Raw genomic sequence first — 17,292 nt, 5'->3', positions numbered from 1 at the left:
GGAACATTACATCCCTTGGGGTAAGGCACCAGGTCGTGGTAGCTAGGATAGGGCTTGTCTCCATCTGCCCTTGTCTCAATTCCTTTGGCTTGATTTAATTCAGCAACTACCATTCGCTGTATCTCTTCCCGAGTCATTACAGCTGATTATTCCTGAACAGGAGCATAAGAGGTTCTTCCATGCTCTGCTGGCCTGAAGGTTTCCTTTGGAGGTGGTGTTGGACTTCTCGACCTCTGCACATTCTCCATAGGAAACCGTGGGCTTACCCCTTGCTCAACTGGCCTCAGGGCTTCTCTCGGCCGTCGGGTTGGACTCCTCGATCTTCCTTGTTGTTCAGGTTGATTTTCCATGAGGATTTTAATTTGTTTTTGCATTTGTAACATTGACCCAATCAACATTGCCATGTTGTCATTGAGTCTTTGATATTCGAGATCACGATGTCCCTTTTGAGGAATAAAGACAGGTTCATCCTCTTCATCTTCATTTAGTTGTTGTACTTCTTTGTGTTTCCTTGGTACATGGAGTGATGGAAGGCTAGTCCCTATCCCTTGATCCTCATGTGGCGGCACATGGCTAGAACCTTCTTCTCCATTCAGAGAGTCTGCTGCTGTTCTACGGGATCTTGTAACAGGTCCCAGTTGTTTTTGTTCGGGTGCAGGATCTCCTCTTGCTTCAGTAACCATACGACAAGTGTGTAGTTCCACATCTGCATCAGACATTTCTTCCTCTTTCATTTTCCTCCTCCATTGAAATTTAGACCTGTCAACCTTGGGTTGATTTCTTGTAGGAGCTAAGTGATCAAACACTGTCTTCTGCGGTATTGAAATCAATTGCTTCTTCTTTTGATAGAATTCTTTTGGTCTTATCTTCTCTGACTGCAGTTTCCTTGATGCTATGTAAGTCTTGTAGAGATTCTGACCAAATGAATTCCTGTGATAAAATCTTGGAGGTCGGCCAACCTTGTTTTTACTAAGTTGGGGGCGCAAGTCTGCAGTGGTTGCGTTCTTCTTCACCAGGTTAAGAGGTTCAAATGAGTTATTGAAGGTACTCATTTGATTATTCTTATGTTCTTGGAAAGACACAAAATCCAACTTTTGTCTTGGAATTTTGACTTTCCTTTGTGTGAGCCTTGAAAACACACTTTTCTTCTTTGGTGTGTCTTCCTCAGATGAGTGGAAAATTCCACTTTCCCGCCCCTTTGTTGTAATGGTGAAAGCGGGTTCATCATCATCATCATTCATAGAAATTACCCTTTTAGGATGGGATAGCCTCTCAAATGCAGATACTCTTGGTGCTCCCCTAACATCAGCATCCTCGCCAGTTGCAGGAACAATCACATTGGGGCGACGACCTTTGGATGGAAGCCGCGGGACTGTCAAGTTCTCCTCTGAAGGTGTGGGTCTCCGATGAATTGCACCGACCTCGGATATGGTGCCAAAGGTCAGCCTCACCCCGCAGCTCCAAAGTGTTGAATGTACGGGCTAGGGGCTTGCACCCTCGGTTCCTTCGCCAAGGAAAATTGTGAGTTTTGGACTTCGGATGTGGTTGAGTTTTTGAGTGCCATTTGTTCTTCGCTTTCCCCGCAAAAATAAAAAGAAACATTATTAGATATCTTTCATAGTATGTAGGAACAATGCCTTTACTTCTACTTTTGCCTCAAAGATGAGAGGAGGAATGGGTCCCACCGGGCGTGCCAGAATTTGTGGGATAAAAAATACGCGTCTGGTATCATGAAAAAGACACCAGACAATATATCGAAGCACAAACATCATATTTGTTTTGTGTGGGTTCTTTCATTCCTAATAGGGGCAAGCCCCTATTATTAATTACCCCATATTAAAAATCTTAGGAACCTCCGATTAAGGGCAAAAGTACAAATAAAGAGACAAGAGAATTTACAAATTATAAATTTTGTTATTTTATTATATAAACATATTGATTACATCACTTATATGTTGATATAAATGACTTTATATATATATATATCATTGTCGCGGCCTATGCCTTGCCACCGCGTTGCCTGCAGCGTTGCCATTTTGAGACGTATATTTCATTGCCGTCTCTTTTTTTTTTTAATAATAATTTTGGTTACAATCGTGAAATGAATAGGCCACCACTGCCTATGCCTTATCATCGCGTTATATATCTCATTGTCGCCTTGAGATAAATTTAACCACTGTCTTAAGACAAGCACCCTGGTTGTTGTTTTAAGATTAGCAGCATGCCACAATTATTATAGAATTTTTTTTATTTATTTGCGTATATATATATATATTTGGGGATAGGTGTATATACCCATGTGTATGACACTTGGGGCATTTTCTACATGTTTCTAATTTCAGTGGGCCATGTGCTTCTACATATATATATATATTAACATGCTTCTCATTACTTCATTGAACATATGCATGTTTTCTCATCCATTCTTTTATATATTTTTTTACTTTTCATCTCATGCATGCTTTCTCATTCTCTTATTATCATTATTTCTTTTAATTCCATGCCCTCTCTCTTTTTTTCTTGCACGTATGCATGCCCCTTCTTTTTTTTATGTCCATATGCATGACATGCTCTTTTTTTACTTTTATTATTATTATTATTATTTATTTGCATGTTTCTCATCATTTCATTTATTTTTGGATGATGGAGCCTACATTTGGACTCTTCTCTTGAATTCATGAAGGGGTATATGAATACAATAGATAGCATGATTCTTTTATGATTATATTCATGCTTACATATAATAATTTTCTTTTAAAATACCCCCATGTATATCCCTCCATGGTGGGCCCCACGTCTAATAGCATGCCTCCATCAAATTTTTTATTTTATATGTATTGTTTTTATTCCCATGCATCTCATTATTTTTTTATTATTATTATTTTTTTATGATTTTTTTTATTTTGATTTTTTTTATTATTTTTATTATTTTTATTATTATTATTATTATTATTTTTGCTTTCATTGCATGCTTCAATGAATTGAATGCAGATCAGCTGGTGTATGAAGGAAAGCAATTCCTTTAGCTCCATTCGTGGAACCGTCTATGCACCATGCTTCATGATTTATCTTATTATTACTTATTTATTTTTTTATGAGTTTTCTCCATTTAACCACATCCATTCATTTTTATATTCATACATTCCTATCTTACTTCTTTTTTTTTTAAATGCACGTGATGATCCATGCCTCTCATTTTTTAATCTTTATTTTTTATCTCATGCACATGTGCACATGTGCATGCATATAGTGAATTCTTTTTATAGAAGAGATCTCACTGCATGTTTCCATATCATATATAAATAACATCATCACAAGCTTTTGGCTTAAGCCTTCAATGCATGCAAATTATCAATTTGTATATTAATATGTACGTGGCTTTTGAGAGAATTTGACCGGTTTTATTGTAATTTTTCCTTAACTTTCATCTCATGCATGTGCATGCTTTCTTACTATTTATTTATTATTTGTTTATTTAATTTTTATGCCTGTGGAAAAAAGCATCATCATCAGCCTCATCATTAAAGCACCATCATATTAAAGGACAACCAACACTTGAAATTAAAACCTATATATATATATATATATGAAATATCAAGTTTCAACTTCATGTCCAGTCAGTCAATGGTCCATCTTGAATAACATAAGCATATGCCACAACAGCAATAAAGCCATCTATATGGCACCCATATCAATTCTTGCAATGTCATTCTCTTTCAACACTATCTCATCACTAGCAAAGGGCCGAGAAATGGCAAACAGTATTGTTCACAGAGACACAAGTGGAGAAAGCCACTCCTCTATCAACCTTCTTCTTCACATTCTTGCACACATTTCCAATTTGCTCTTCAATAAAGGCGTCTCTTTTTTTTTCACAGATATCCACTATTTTCACCCTGGACTTCAATCTAACATGACCGACTGCAGAGCCTTGTTGAGGATCTCGGCGGCCATTCTGGTACTTGGTGACAACATCAAGAGAGGTGAGATTCAACTCCTTATCTAGAGAAAAGAATTCTAGGGTTTTGTCATTCTACCAGGTGAGAAGCGAGGCTTAGCGGCTTCAGTCTTTGGCCATGGGTGGGATGTTTTTTTTTACAGAGAGACAACGGCAGCGACAACACAATGGCTGCAAGACGACAATGAGTGGCAGCAGGTGAAGGGCGACAATCGACATCCAGCATGATTGGCGGCATTATCTCAGCCTCTCAATCACGCCGGCAACATCAACGATGAACGTGGCGACGGAAGCAAAGACAACAACGATTAGCGGATGACGACGATCAACATCCGGCGTGATTGGTGGCATTATCTCGACCCGCTCAATCACGCCGGTGGCATTAACGATGAAGCAGGACGGCGAGCGAGCGGTGGTGACAGATGACGATTTTATTTTATGCATGCGAATTGTGAGAGATAGATGCGCACCTTTCTTTCCTCCTTCGTCTTCTTTTTTTTTTCTCTAAAATCTTTTCTTTCTCTCCTTTTTTTTTAAAAAAAATCTTTCTCCAAAAAAAATAAAAACTTCCTTTCTTCGCCGATCCTTCCCCACTTTTAAAGAAAAAAAACTTAGATCTTATCTTCTCCTCCGTCAAATCCTAACCAAGTCAGGATAGAGATAAAACTAAATCAAGAATTCAAAATTTTAAAACTGTAATTAATTAATATATATTTTTTAATTAAAAACTTATCTTTTCAACCAACCTTCTCTACGAAGTGAACAATTTTTTTTCAATATATATATATATTTTTATTATTATTATTTTTTTCTTTTATTTTGTTATTATTATTATTATTTTTTTAATTAATTTTAAATTCAAAATTTGAAATTTAATAATAATTTTTTAATTAATTAATTAATCTAATTAATTAAATTTTATTATTATTATTATTTATTATTATAATAATTATTATTTTTATTTATTTTTTTTAATTTAATTTATTTTATTATTATTATTTTTTATTGTTATATTTTTTTTATTTTATTATTATTATTTTTTTATTATATATATATATATATATTTTTGTTATTTTTGGTTTATTTTATTAATTTCAAATTCGAAATTTGAAATTTATTTATTTATTTTTTTTTTGGTTATCATTTTTTTTGTCCTCTTTTTTTCACGTGGGATGCCCTAAAGAGGATAAGATTTTTATTTAAAAATTTAAAAATTTTTAAAAATTTTTAATTAATTTTTTTAAAAATTTTTTTAATTAATTTTTTTAATAATAATTTTTAATTATTATTATTTTTTTTAAAATTCAATTTGCCTCGGGATATGTATTTGGATGTCTCGCGAGATCGATTCTCATGCCTCATAAAATTTAGGATTGCCTCGAGATGTGTGTTTGGGCTATCCTCAGATTTGAGATTGCCTCGAGATATTGGTTCTCAGGGGTAATCTTGTGATTTGCCTTTATGCCTCGAGATATGTTCTCAAGGGCAATTTTGTAATTTGCATTTTGTATTTAACTTGGAATTTGCATTCTAGTCCAAAACAATCCAATAATCAATTAAGATTAACATTAGGACATTTAAATTTTAATTCTAAATATATCTATGATTAGGATATATTAGAATTAAATTGGAATTTGGTTTCCATTAGGGCATTGAGTTTTATTAGGACATGCGTTATATTATTTATATATAAACAGAATATCCAATAACAAACCTTCCAACACCTGTTGGTTAATGATAACAAGGATTAGAAAAGAGTAAAATCTTATTACTCAATAAAAATGATAATCACAAAACTCATTTTCTCTTACCTGTAGGGTTACAATAAATAGGCGAAAATAACAATAAGAAAGGAGATAATTTGAAAATTTACCAAAAATGAAAAATTCTCAAATATCAAGAAGAAATAAAAGGGTTAACAAAAAAAAATTATTGCCACAAACGGCTTACAAATCAGAAATTTCTAGCCTAAGATATAATGAAATCAAATCTTTCCTAAAATGGCAAATTTGCTATTTTCGAGGCCAAGATGATGGAATTCGGCCGAAAACTGGCATGGCTCACAATCAAAGTTAGTGACTTGTGCTTGTTGACCCGTTTTCCTTCAAGTGAGACCCTTAAAAACCAAAAATCCACCACTTGAAAAAATAGCAGAATACCCTTGTTAGGCCATGTCAAATTTGTCCAGAAAGGCACAGGCTTACGCCTCAATACGCCCCGCATCAGTAAACTTATCATCTCTTAAATTTACTGATTATGCACTAACATGGTGGAACCGGTTACAGGAAGACAGGCTATTTGCGGGTAATGGCTATATTCGCATATTGGATGCTATGAAAAGGGCTATGCAACACCGTTTTGCTGCACCACACTTTTAAAGAGATCTATATATAATAGGCCACAATGTCTTATTCAAGGTACAAGAACTGTCGATGAATATTATAAGGAGATGGAGATCCTGACGATGCATACCAACTTGCGAGAAAGTGCTAAGTCGAACATGTCAACGTTCTTGAGCGGTCTCAACCTTGATATTGCTAATAAAGTGCAGATGTTCCCTTCCAACACTCTATAGGAGCTCATACATCAAGCGACAAAGATGGAGCAACAGTAATAGCATGGCGATTGGGGATGCACTATACCCAATCATCCCATTGCCCCCACCTGGCGCCACCCTTAGGGTGTCACAAGAGGTGGCGCTACTCTTAAGGCAATAGCCGCCACCTTTGCCGCATCCCTTGGCCATATGTCGACCACATCAGCATCTTCGCTGGGCTCTTAACACAATGATCGATGCCCAACTTCTTCGATAGCTACATCTTCTTCTGTATCCACTTTGCCATCTTCTTGCAGCCGCGACATAGAGTGCTTCAAGTGCAAAGGGAGAGGGCACATTGCTTCCGAGTACCGCAGCAGGATGACCTTGCTCATTAATGAATAGGGTGAATGGGAGTCTGAGAGTGACCCCAAAGATGATGGTGATGCAAATGATGAGCCAGTATATTAAGTTAATTGTGGCATTCAAGCTAATGTGGTAGATTGCTTTATTTCCCGTCATGTGCTTAGCGTCAATGCTGTTGAAGAGGAGAAGGGACAATGCCATAAAAATTTTCCACACTCGCGGCACCATTAAAAACAAGGTATGTAGAATTATTGTTGATAATGGCAGCTGTAATAACATTGCTAGTTCGTACTAGGTGGAGAGATTTGTGTTAAAGTAGCTTCATCACCCTAGTCAATACAAGATGCAGTTGTTCAATGATTGTGGATCGTTGAATGTTAGCAAAATTGTAGTGGTTCAATTCTCAATTGGGAAGTATCATGATCAAGTGGAGTGTGATGCTATCCCAATGCAATCATACAAATTATTGTTGGGATGCCCTTAGCTATTTGATCATGATGTCCATATTAGCAGCCGTGCTAACTGAATCACTTTCATATACAAAGTGAAGCGCATTTCTTTGCTTCCCATGACTCTGGAGGAAATATTGATGGATGATGTAAAAGAGAGAGAGAGAGAGAGAGAGAGAGAGAGAGAGAGTGCAAAACACTTGAGTGAGAGCCACCATCATAGTGAGCGAGTGAATCCAAAAGCCAAATAAAAACCCCACATCTTAAATTAACCAAACCCCTGGAAAAAGAGGGCTTAGTGATGATGGCTAGGAAGGGGAACATGAGGGCTTTGAGAGAACCCAATTCTATGTTCTTTGTTCTCTTAGCACCAACCATATAAACATGAAATCAAATAAACATTCACTAGTTTAAGTAAAATAAATCAAAATTGGCAAAGAATAGAGGAAAGAGGGCTTACCAACAAAATTGAACTGAAAAACTTTGAATACGGCTGGAAAACTCACTCAAAACTCTAAAAATCGATAGTGAGGGGTTGGGAGAGTGAAGAGATGCGTTCTATGAGTGTTTGGGAGTGAAAAGATGAAGAGGCGCGAGTAGGTTTTAAAGAAAAGCCAGGCCTCCTAACGTTCTGTGCATCCACAAGGACGTGTGAAAATTCTCCACGCCCGTGTACCTCTACAGGCGAGCATTACAGGGGCAAACACACGCCCTTGTATGCTCTCACGATAGCTTATGTAGCCTCTAAATGCATCCACACGGGCGTGTGGAAATTCTCCATACCCGTGTGCCCCGCCCATAGGGGCACCCCACATGTCCCTGTGGCTTCTCTATCCTCTCGAGAAAATAGCTAAGTGTCACACACTCCCCTGTGGAAATTCTACACGGGTGTGTGGATTCTCACAGGTGTACTCGCAGGGGTACTCACAGGGGCACTCACATGCCCCTGTGTGTTCTCGGGATGGAGAAGAAGTCTCTGTAGAGTTTCACATGGGCATGTGGAAATTACCAATGCTTGTGTGTTGTTCACAGGGTCATTCATAAGGGCATTCGCACACCCCTGTGTGTTCTCGGGATGGAGTCTGAGAACTCTGCAAAGATCCACACGGGCATGTCAAAATTACCCACAGGAGTGTGACCCTCAGAAGGCCATTCATTGGGGCATTCACATGCTGCTATGTCCTCTCGGGATGAGCTCTGAACGGAAAAACATGCCCGTGTGGGAATTCCACATGGATATGTGTCTTCTCTGGATGACCTATAAGAAAACACAGACTCTATAGAAAATTTTTGCACACTTATATACACAGAGCCTGCCTATACTATGAAAAACTGACCAGAGAAACATGGGAAATGCGCTTGAACGACCAAGAAACTTTGCCAATCACAATTAAACACACTAAAACACCAACAATCCACTTGAAAACACTGCAATAGCATGTACAAATCAAGACAAAAACACTAAAGCTCTTGTTCATGCAAAACTAAAACTTAGAACTAGTAAAACAGTAAAGACTTGAGTTGCCTCTCAAGAAGCGCTTTTTTAACGTCACTAAGCTTGACGTACATGACCTTATCTCATGGGGGCTCATGGAGAAAGAATATTTCCTCGTCATCATTACTAACCTCTCCACCAAAGTATGGTTTTGGCTGGTGTCCATTCACTTTAAAAGTACCCTTTTCAAGATGTGTAATTTCAACAACACCATGGGGTGATACTTCAGTTACAGTATATGGCCCAAAAAATCTAGACTTGAGCTTCCCCGGGAATAGCCATAAGCGAGAATTGAACAATAAAACCTGATCACCTACTTTGAACTTTTTGGATGATTGATGTTCTTGTTATGCCACTTCCGAATTCTTTCCTTAGAAATCCTTGCATTCTCATATGCCTTCAGCCTTCATTCATCCAACTCATTGAGATGAAGCATTCTTTGTTACCCCACCTTGCTCAAGCCAAAGTTCATTTCTTTGATAGCCCAATAGGCTTTATGCTCAAGCTCCACAAGAAAACGACATGACTTACCATACACCAAGTTATAGGGAGTGGTCCCTATTGGAATTTTATGCGCCATTCAGTGTGCCCAAAGTGTGTCATCCAAGCGTTCTGACCAATTCCGCTTTCCTTGTTCCATTGACTTTGTCAAGATTCTCTTAAGCTTTCTATTCGTGACTTCCACTTGACCACTCATCTGTGGGTGGTAGCAGGTAGCAAGGCCGTGATGCAGTCCATAGTGCTTCAACACTTTTTCAAGTTGAGTGTTGCAAAAATGAGTCTCTCCATCACTGATGATAATTCGTGGGGTCCCAAATCGAGTGAACAACCTCTTCAGGAAGTTAACCATGGCTCTAGTATAATTGGTAGATAGAGCTTGAGCCTCCACCCATTTGGAAGCATAATCAATAGCCAAAAGAATAAATTTATTACCATTGAATTTCGGAAATGGTCCCATGAAATCAATATCCCATACATCGAACACCTTGCAAAATTGCATCAGATTCTGAGGCACTTCATACAATTGTGATAGATTTTGTCTCTTTGACAACTATCGCATTGAAGAATAATCTGATGTGTATCCTAAAACAAAGTTGGCCATTAGAATCTAGCGGCTAAAGCTTTTTCAGCAGTTCTACTTGAAGCATAATGCCCCGCAACTGGTCCTGAGTGACAATGTGCTAGTATATCCCAACCTTCTTCCCTTGAAACACATCTTCGGATGACATGATTTGCACAAATGTCAAACAAGAATGGATCATCCCAAACATAATTATTTAAATCACTGAAAAACTTTTCTTTTGTTGGAAGGTGAGGCCCTGCTTAAGAACTTTCTCTGATAAGTAATTTGGAAAATCCGTGAACCATGGAGTAGCACCTGATGCCGTACTCTGGACTGAATGAAAATGCTACTTGGGAAAAAAATCATTAATTTCCTTGTTTGATGGCCCTTTCCCTTCACAACCCTATAATCGAGATAAATGGTCTACAACCACATTTTCGGTACCTCTCTTCTCTTTATCTCCATATCAAACTCTTGCAACAGTAAAATCCATCGAATCAACCCCGGTTTATCATCAACCTTGTTGATGAGATAACGAAGTGCTGAGTGATCTGTTAATACCATGACCCTAGATAAGATGAGGTACGGTCTGAACTTGTCAAAGGCAAACACCACTACTAACAAATCTTTTTCTGTAGTAGTGTAGTTCTCTTGAGCATTCGTGATAGTCTTTCTAGCATAATAGATCGGTTGGAACTGTATACCTTTCCTCTGCCCCAAACCTGCTCCACTAGCATAGTCACTCGCATCGCACATGAGCTCAAATGGTTCTTTCCAATCCGGCGTGATTAAATCGGTGCTTGCACTAATTTGTCTTTCAACAAATTGAAAGCAACCAAGCAACCATCTCCGAAATCAAAGAGCGCATCTTTTTCAAGGAGTTTCTCCATCGATTGAGTGATGTTTGAAAAATCCTTGATGAACCTCTTTTATAAATCTGCATTCCTCAAAAACTCCAAACTCCTTTCACATTTGTTAATGGAGGAAGTTTGTTTATAACTTCGATCTTTGACTTATCCACTTCCATCCCCAATTGGGAGATCTTGTGACCAAGTACAATGCCCTCTTGGACCATAAAGTGACACTTTTCCTAATTAAGAACAAGATTTGTTTTCTCATATCTCAACAACACTCTCTCCAAGTTTCTTAAGTAAATGTCGAAGGAATCTCCAAATACCGAGAAATCATCTATGAACACCTCCATGATATCATCAAAGAGATCATCAAAAGTAGCGGTCATACATCATTGGAATGCCACTGGTGCATTGCATAACCCAAAAGACATTCTTCTATAAGCAAAGGTCCATTAAGGTCAAGTAAATGTTATCTTCTCTTAGTCTTCTGGTGCAATAGGAATCTGAAAGTATCCTGACATACCATCAAGTAAATAATAAAATTGATGCTCGACCAATCGCTCGAACATTTGATCAATAAATGGCAATGGGAAATGATCCTTTCGAGTTGCATTATTTAACTTCCTGTAATCAATGCATACACGCCGACCTATGACCGTTCTAGTTGGGATTAACTCATTTCTTTCATTTCTAACCATTGTCATCCCTCCTTTCTTCGGAACTACTTGAGTGGGACTCACCCAAGCACTATCGAAGATGGGATAAATAATTTCTACATCCAACAGCTTCACCACCTCTGCCTTCACAACATCCTTCATGTTTGGGTTCAATCTTTTATGAGGTTGAATCACCGACTTGTAATTGTCATCCATTAAGATTTTATATGTGCAAAATGAAGGATGGATGCCTTTTATATCAGAAATTTTCTAAGCAATAGCATATTTATGCTTCTTCGGCATCCTCACAAGCTTGTCCTTATGATCTGTAGAGAGGTTCGAAGCTACAATAACAGGGAGTTTAGATTCTTCCATGAGAAAAGCGTATTACAAATGTGATACCCTATCCTGATTTTTGACCTCATGCCATTTTAGATTTCTGTGCATGCATTAGTGGCAAAATGGTTATTTTGCACTAGTGGCATCTTTGCATGATTGCACAGTAGGTTATGTCTGAAAACCAGCCGAAAAACAGGGGCAAAACGGTTTTCTGGACACTTTTTCATTTTCTTTTCTCTTATAAGGGTATTTTGGTAATTTCAAATTTTCTTTGAAAAATAATTGAAAATTTGAGAAGATAAGAGAAGCAACGTGGCTCTCTGTTCTCATTTCCTTATCACTTTTGTTTTCATTCCTTCTTCATTTAAGCCAAACACTTGGTTTTAAAAAAAAAAATTTTGTCATTGAGCTTTTTTGGCAAATCAATGCTTCTATCCTATTCCTCTCATTCTTCTGATCTTGGTAAGGCTTCGATTCAAGGTTTTCTCCTTGTATTTTCTTCGTATTTAATTGTTTTCAAAAATCCTTGAAACCATAGAAATCAACCTTGGTTTAAGTTGTTTTTGGACTCAAATCCAAGCCAATATTGTTGATATTCATGTGTGTGTATGTTTGTCAAGAAATTTTGTGTTTTGGTGTTGTAAATCATCGAGAAACCATTGAAACAAGGGCGAGTTTACTGTAAAAATTCAAGGTTACTGTAATAAATATGAAGTTACTATAGCACCAAAAAACCTTGGGCTTTTCTTTTATTTGGTCCAAATCGAAGCTCTTCTTCCTTGGAATTCATTGGAACTTGTTTTTCGCATGCATTCTAGTTTCCATTCTTGTGTTCATTGGTTCTTGGATTCCTTGTTTGACTCTATGTGGCGAAGCTTCATCCGAGGGAGAGGAAATTACCGACCTGTGAACGGGTCTCAATGCGAGACAACTGATTCTGTGAGTGGTTTATTTGTTAATTGCATAGATTTAGTAAGAGTATAATAGTATTTCTCTATATATTTTATATCATAAATTTGATGCTAAACAAAATTTTGTTTACTATATATATAACTATTTTGAGCATGGAGTTATTTGGTAAAATGATTCTAGTATATTTATGCGTATTTATCTTGAAAGAAACCTGTTTACATGTTAATGTATTTACATGCAAATGGAATATGGTTTGATGTATATTTTCTTATTTAGCATATGCTTGATTCCTCGAGTCAGAATTGGAAAGAATTGCATTGTGGCATTTAGATTTTGATGGTGACAGCAGACTTCAGTCTGACACTGTAGTGTTGGGTTGCACGGTCCCGCTTAATGGGAGGCGGCGTGGTCAACCATGAGTTTATCCTGGTCAAGAGGTGCGTGGAGACATTAATTGATGGTCTTTTATGTGAGAAACCTGGGGTCACCACACGGGAATCTCAGTGGCCAACACCAAGGAAGGAAGTATTATGAATTTTAAAAGTCCTAAAAACACCTTGGTGGTCCCGTAGCTAGTCACGACCACAATTAGCTTGGGAATTGTTTGAGGCCAGCTTGTATTTTGAGCGGTGCTCAACATGTTGGAAAATGCTACTTAGTTGTACTATTTATAAAATTTTTTGATCTCTGTTAATCTGTTGAATACCTGGAACTACTTGTATATGTTAGTATTACTGTGGTAATTAATATTTGGAATGCTTTACTACTCTATTATATCTATGTTATCACCACTCACTGGGTAACATCTGTTACTCAGTACTCTCTATTTTTCTTCCTCAGGCTGCGATATTGGACAAGGTTGTGCTTGGCAGGCAGTAGACTGACCGACTCTTTTCTTCTTGCCTATGTTAGTTTGCAGTGTGCATGTAAACTTATGGATCCACTATACTTGAATTTTGTGTATTGTTCTTGTATTTGTACTTTCTGGTTGGATTTGGAACCCGGCTGGTTCTGTAGTGGAGGTTGTCTCCCTCTTCAGTAAGTTGTAATAGCGGGTTTGTTTTGAGCCTTATGATGACTAGGAGGTAGGATGTTGTAGAGTCCACTCTTTGTTGTTATGGAGATTGCCACTTGCCCAGCTAGGGTTGGGGCATGACAATTTTAGTGGTATCAGAGCTAAAGGTTTAGGCTGGCTTAGTCTGAAGCATAAACCTGTTGATTTTGATAATAATTAGTGGATCCAATTACTGATTTGAATTTAGCGTAAATGCATGTAGGAGTTATGTTTGGAATTTGTTTTTCCTTGTTCCTTTCAACTAAAATGCCAGCACAACGTTCACGTGCGCATCGAGGAGTTGGTATTCCTTACGAAACCTCCTCCTGTCCAGCCTCCTTCTCCCCCCAGGCAAGAGGTCAGTTCAGGACATGAGCCTGCTGTGGCAACATCACTGCATGCTCCCGGTGTCCCAGACTCTGAGCCTAATATTGCAACTCGAGGATTGAAGCTCTTCATGTCTTTAAGGCATAGTGGGATGCCCAAGGTCGTCAGCCGACATACAAGGAATACCGTGACATCCTTGGTTATTGGAGGCTGTTTAGGGGACAGCCCCATACTGAGCCAGTATTTGTGCCACCACGATCCCCTACAATTCTTTTAGTTCAACTAGTACCGATAGGAAATAACAAGATCAGTCAGAGCTTAACTTTGTGCAAATTATTGAAGGAAGTAGTTCAGTTAGCCTTGAGGGCTGAGAAATTGGTCATTTAAGGTAAGCGCCTTCGTGAGAATCTAGCTAAGAGAAGAAACTCAGATTCTTCAAGGGCATCCAAGTGCAGCAAGAGTTGGAGCACTTGTTCAGATTTTACAGGATCTAGCTCAGTTAAACCATTGTTAGGGCAAGTGGGGAGTCATAAGGGTACTACATCTGTGAGTGGCAGTTTTAGAGGAAAGTCAACTAGAAATGTTCCCAGATGCCTGAATTGCAACAGATTTCATTCTGGTCCATGTCGTGAGCCACGCAGATGCTATCAGTGTGGGCAGACAGGCCACCTTAAGTCAGCATATCCAGAGTTAGGCCATGGAGCACCAGGGTCTGCACCTCTTGTAAGGCGACAGAGTCAGTCGAAGGGTGTACAGTCTACTGGGTCTGCACCAGTTTCCCTAACCAGATCGGTTGCTGCTAGTAATATTCCACAAGGTGAAACATTGTGACCACAGATCTGCTCTCATACTAGAGTTTTTGCCATGACTAATAAGGAAGCTAAAGACAGAACTGACATGATTACAGGTAATGTATCCATTTTTCAGCATGATGCATATGTTTTGATAGACTTAGGGGCAGAGAGATCTTTTGTTAGCAATGCATTTGTATATCATGCCAATAGAATAGCTTCCCCTTTAGACTGTGAACTTGTGATCTAAACGCCCCTTGGTGAAGAGATTGTTAGAAAGATAGTTTTTCAGGGATGTCCTATCAAGGTCAAGGGTATAGATTTTTGAGGTAGATCTGATTCCATTGGATATGCAAGATTGATACCATACTAGGTATGGACTGGTTGGACTGACATAAGGCTTCCATTAGCTGCTTCCGAAAAAAAGTGACTTTGCAGACCTTTAATAGATCTAGCATTGTGTTTGAGTGTGAAAAGGAAGATTCTTTCATGGTGTATGATATCTTCTGTAGAAGCAAGGAAACTAGTGCGTAAGGGATGTGAAGCATAGCTGGCCCATATAATGGATACAAGAATTGTTGCACCAAACTTCAAGGATATCCCCATTGTTCAGGAGTTTGAGGATGTATTTCCTGATGAATTGCCTGAATTACCCCTAGATCGTGAGTTTGAGTTTGTTATTAACTTGCTACCGGGTACTGCTTCAATCTCCATTCCTCGGTATCGCATGGCACCGACAGAACTTTAATGGACAAAGGGTTTGTACACCCGAGTGTGCCACCCTGGGGTGCGCTGATTCTCTTTGTGAAAAAAAAGGATGCTTCCTTCAGACTGTGTATAGATTACTGACAGTTAAATAAGGTGACCATCAAGAACAAGTATCCTTTAGACAGAATAGATGATTTGTTTGACCAATTGCATGGGGCAAGAGTGTTTTCCAAGATTAACCTTCGGTCTAGTTACCATCAGTTGAAGATCAAGGAGAGTGATGTGCCGAAAACAGCGTTCCGTACACGATATGGGCATTATGAATTTTTGGTCATGCCATTCGGTTTGACTAATGCCAAGCTGCTTTCATGGACCTGATGAACAGAGTCTTCATACTATATCTCGATAAGTTTGTGATTGTCTTCATCGACAATATTTTGATCTACTCAATAATTAAAGAAGAACATGTGTAGTATTTGCATATAGTATTGCAGATTCTCTGGGAAGAAAAGATGTATATTAACTTCTTGAAGTGCGAGTTTTGGTAACAAGAAATGGTCCTTCTTGGACATTTGGTCTGGAAAAAGAAATTTGTGTGGACTCAAAGAAGGTTGAAGCAATCATTGGTTGGGGTGAGAAGTATAAGAAGAGTTTTCAAGAGTGGAAGAGCTGCCTAACTTTAGTGCCGGTGCTTATTCTACCTACTAGTGATATAGAGTTTGTAGTGTTAAGTGTTGCTTCACGACAGGATCTTGGTTTTGTATTGATACAAGATGGGAGAGTGATATCTTATGTTCCTCGACAGCTGAAGAATTAGAAGTAGTGGTTTTTGCCCTAAAGATCTGGTGATATTATCTCTATGGAGAGAGATGCTTTATTTAAACTAAACATAAGAGTTTCAAGTATTTGTTCACTAAGAAAGAGCTAAACTTGAAGCAGTATAGAAGGCCGAAGTTGATCAAGGATTATGATATGGTGATTGACTACACTCTAGTTCTTCAAGACATGGATGTCAGAATTAAGATTGAGCCAAAATGGATTCTATTAGCAACTTTTGTGGTAAGATTGTCATTACTTGAGCAGCGTCATGAATCTCAGAGAGCAGATGAAGAGTTATTGAGAGAAATATAGAGATTGGGAAAGGGTGAACCTAGTGAATTTGGGGCTTCGCAGTGATGTTATTCTTGTTTTTCGGTGAAGGGTTTATATTCCAAAGGATATAGGACTTAGAAGTGCTATTTTAGGACGAAGTGAATTCCTCAGCCTACGCAGTACACCCAGGAAGCACTAAGATGTACCGTAGAATCAAGAAAACTTTTTGGTGGCCTGGAATGAAGCGCGAGATCACAGAGTTTGTAGCAAGATTCTTAGTATGCCAGCAAGTAAAAGAGGAGCATCAACAACCTGTAGGACTATTACAACCTTTGCTTATCCCAGAGTGGAAATGGGAGCATATTACTATGGATTTCGTTGTTGGATTACTGCGTACTCTTCAGAGGCATGCGACGTTGTGTTGGTCATTGCGGACCATTTGATGAATTCAACCCATTTTTTGGCCATTCATTCCAAATATTCTTTGGAAAGGTTAGCGATGCTATTTATAAGAGAAGTTGTTAAACTCCACGGGATACCTATTTCAATTGGGTTAGATCATGACCTGAGATTTACATGTCAGTTTTAGCCGAAGTTTCAACAGGCTCTGGGGACCACTTTGAGATTCAATACTGCATACCATCCTCAGACAGATGGCTAATAGGAGCATACAATCCAGACACTTGAGGATA

General features: G+C 38.3%; 1 protein-coding gene across 1 annotated transcript; it reads right to left on the bottom strand.

Moving 5' to 3' along the window:
- Nucleotides 1-9,384: 9,384 nt before the first annotated feature.
- Nucleotides 9,385-11,593, bottom strand: LOC120253958. Its single transcript, XM_039262135.1, has 2 exons — nt 11,462-11,593; nt 9,385-9,789 (listed from the first exon to the last, which is right to left on the bottom strand). The coding sequence occupies exons 1-2, from the start codon at nt 11,591-11,593 to the stop codon at nt 9,385-9,387; spliced, it is 537 nt and encodes a 178-aa protein (XP_039118069.1).
- Between the last annotated feature and the right edge of the window lie 5,699 nt (nt 11,594-17,292).

This window comes from Dioscorea cayenensis, unplaced genomic scaffold (genome assembly GCF_009730915.1).
Source record: "Dioscorea cayenensis subsp. rotundata cultivar TDr96_F1 unplaced genomic scaffold, TDr96_F1_v2_PseudoChromosome.rev07_lg8_w22 25.fasta BLBR01000266.1, whole genome shotgun sequence".
NCBI classification, from domain to species: Eukaryota; Viridiplantae; Streptophyta; class Magnoliopsida; order Dioscoreales; family Dioscoreaceae; genus Dioscorea; species Dioscorea cayenensis.
Note: the sequence above shows the minus strand (reverse complement) of the source record. Positions and strands in the feature narration are given on the sequence as shown.

What these genes read in the sequence shown, in the direction of transcription:
- LOC120253958 (XM_039262135.1), bottom strand. Translation starts at nt 11,593, where the DNA reads ATGGATGACAATTACAAGTCGGTGATTCAACCTCATAAAAGATTGAAC. An exon ending in CCATCTTCGATAGTGCTTGG is followed by an intron (nt 9,790 to 11,461) that starts GTGAGTCCCACT and finishes CAATTTTGCAAG; the next exon opens with GTGTTCGATGTATGGGATAT.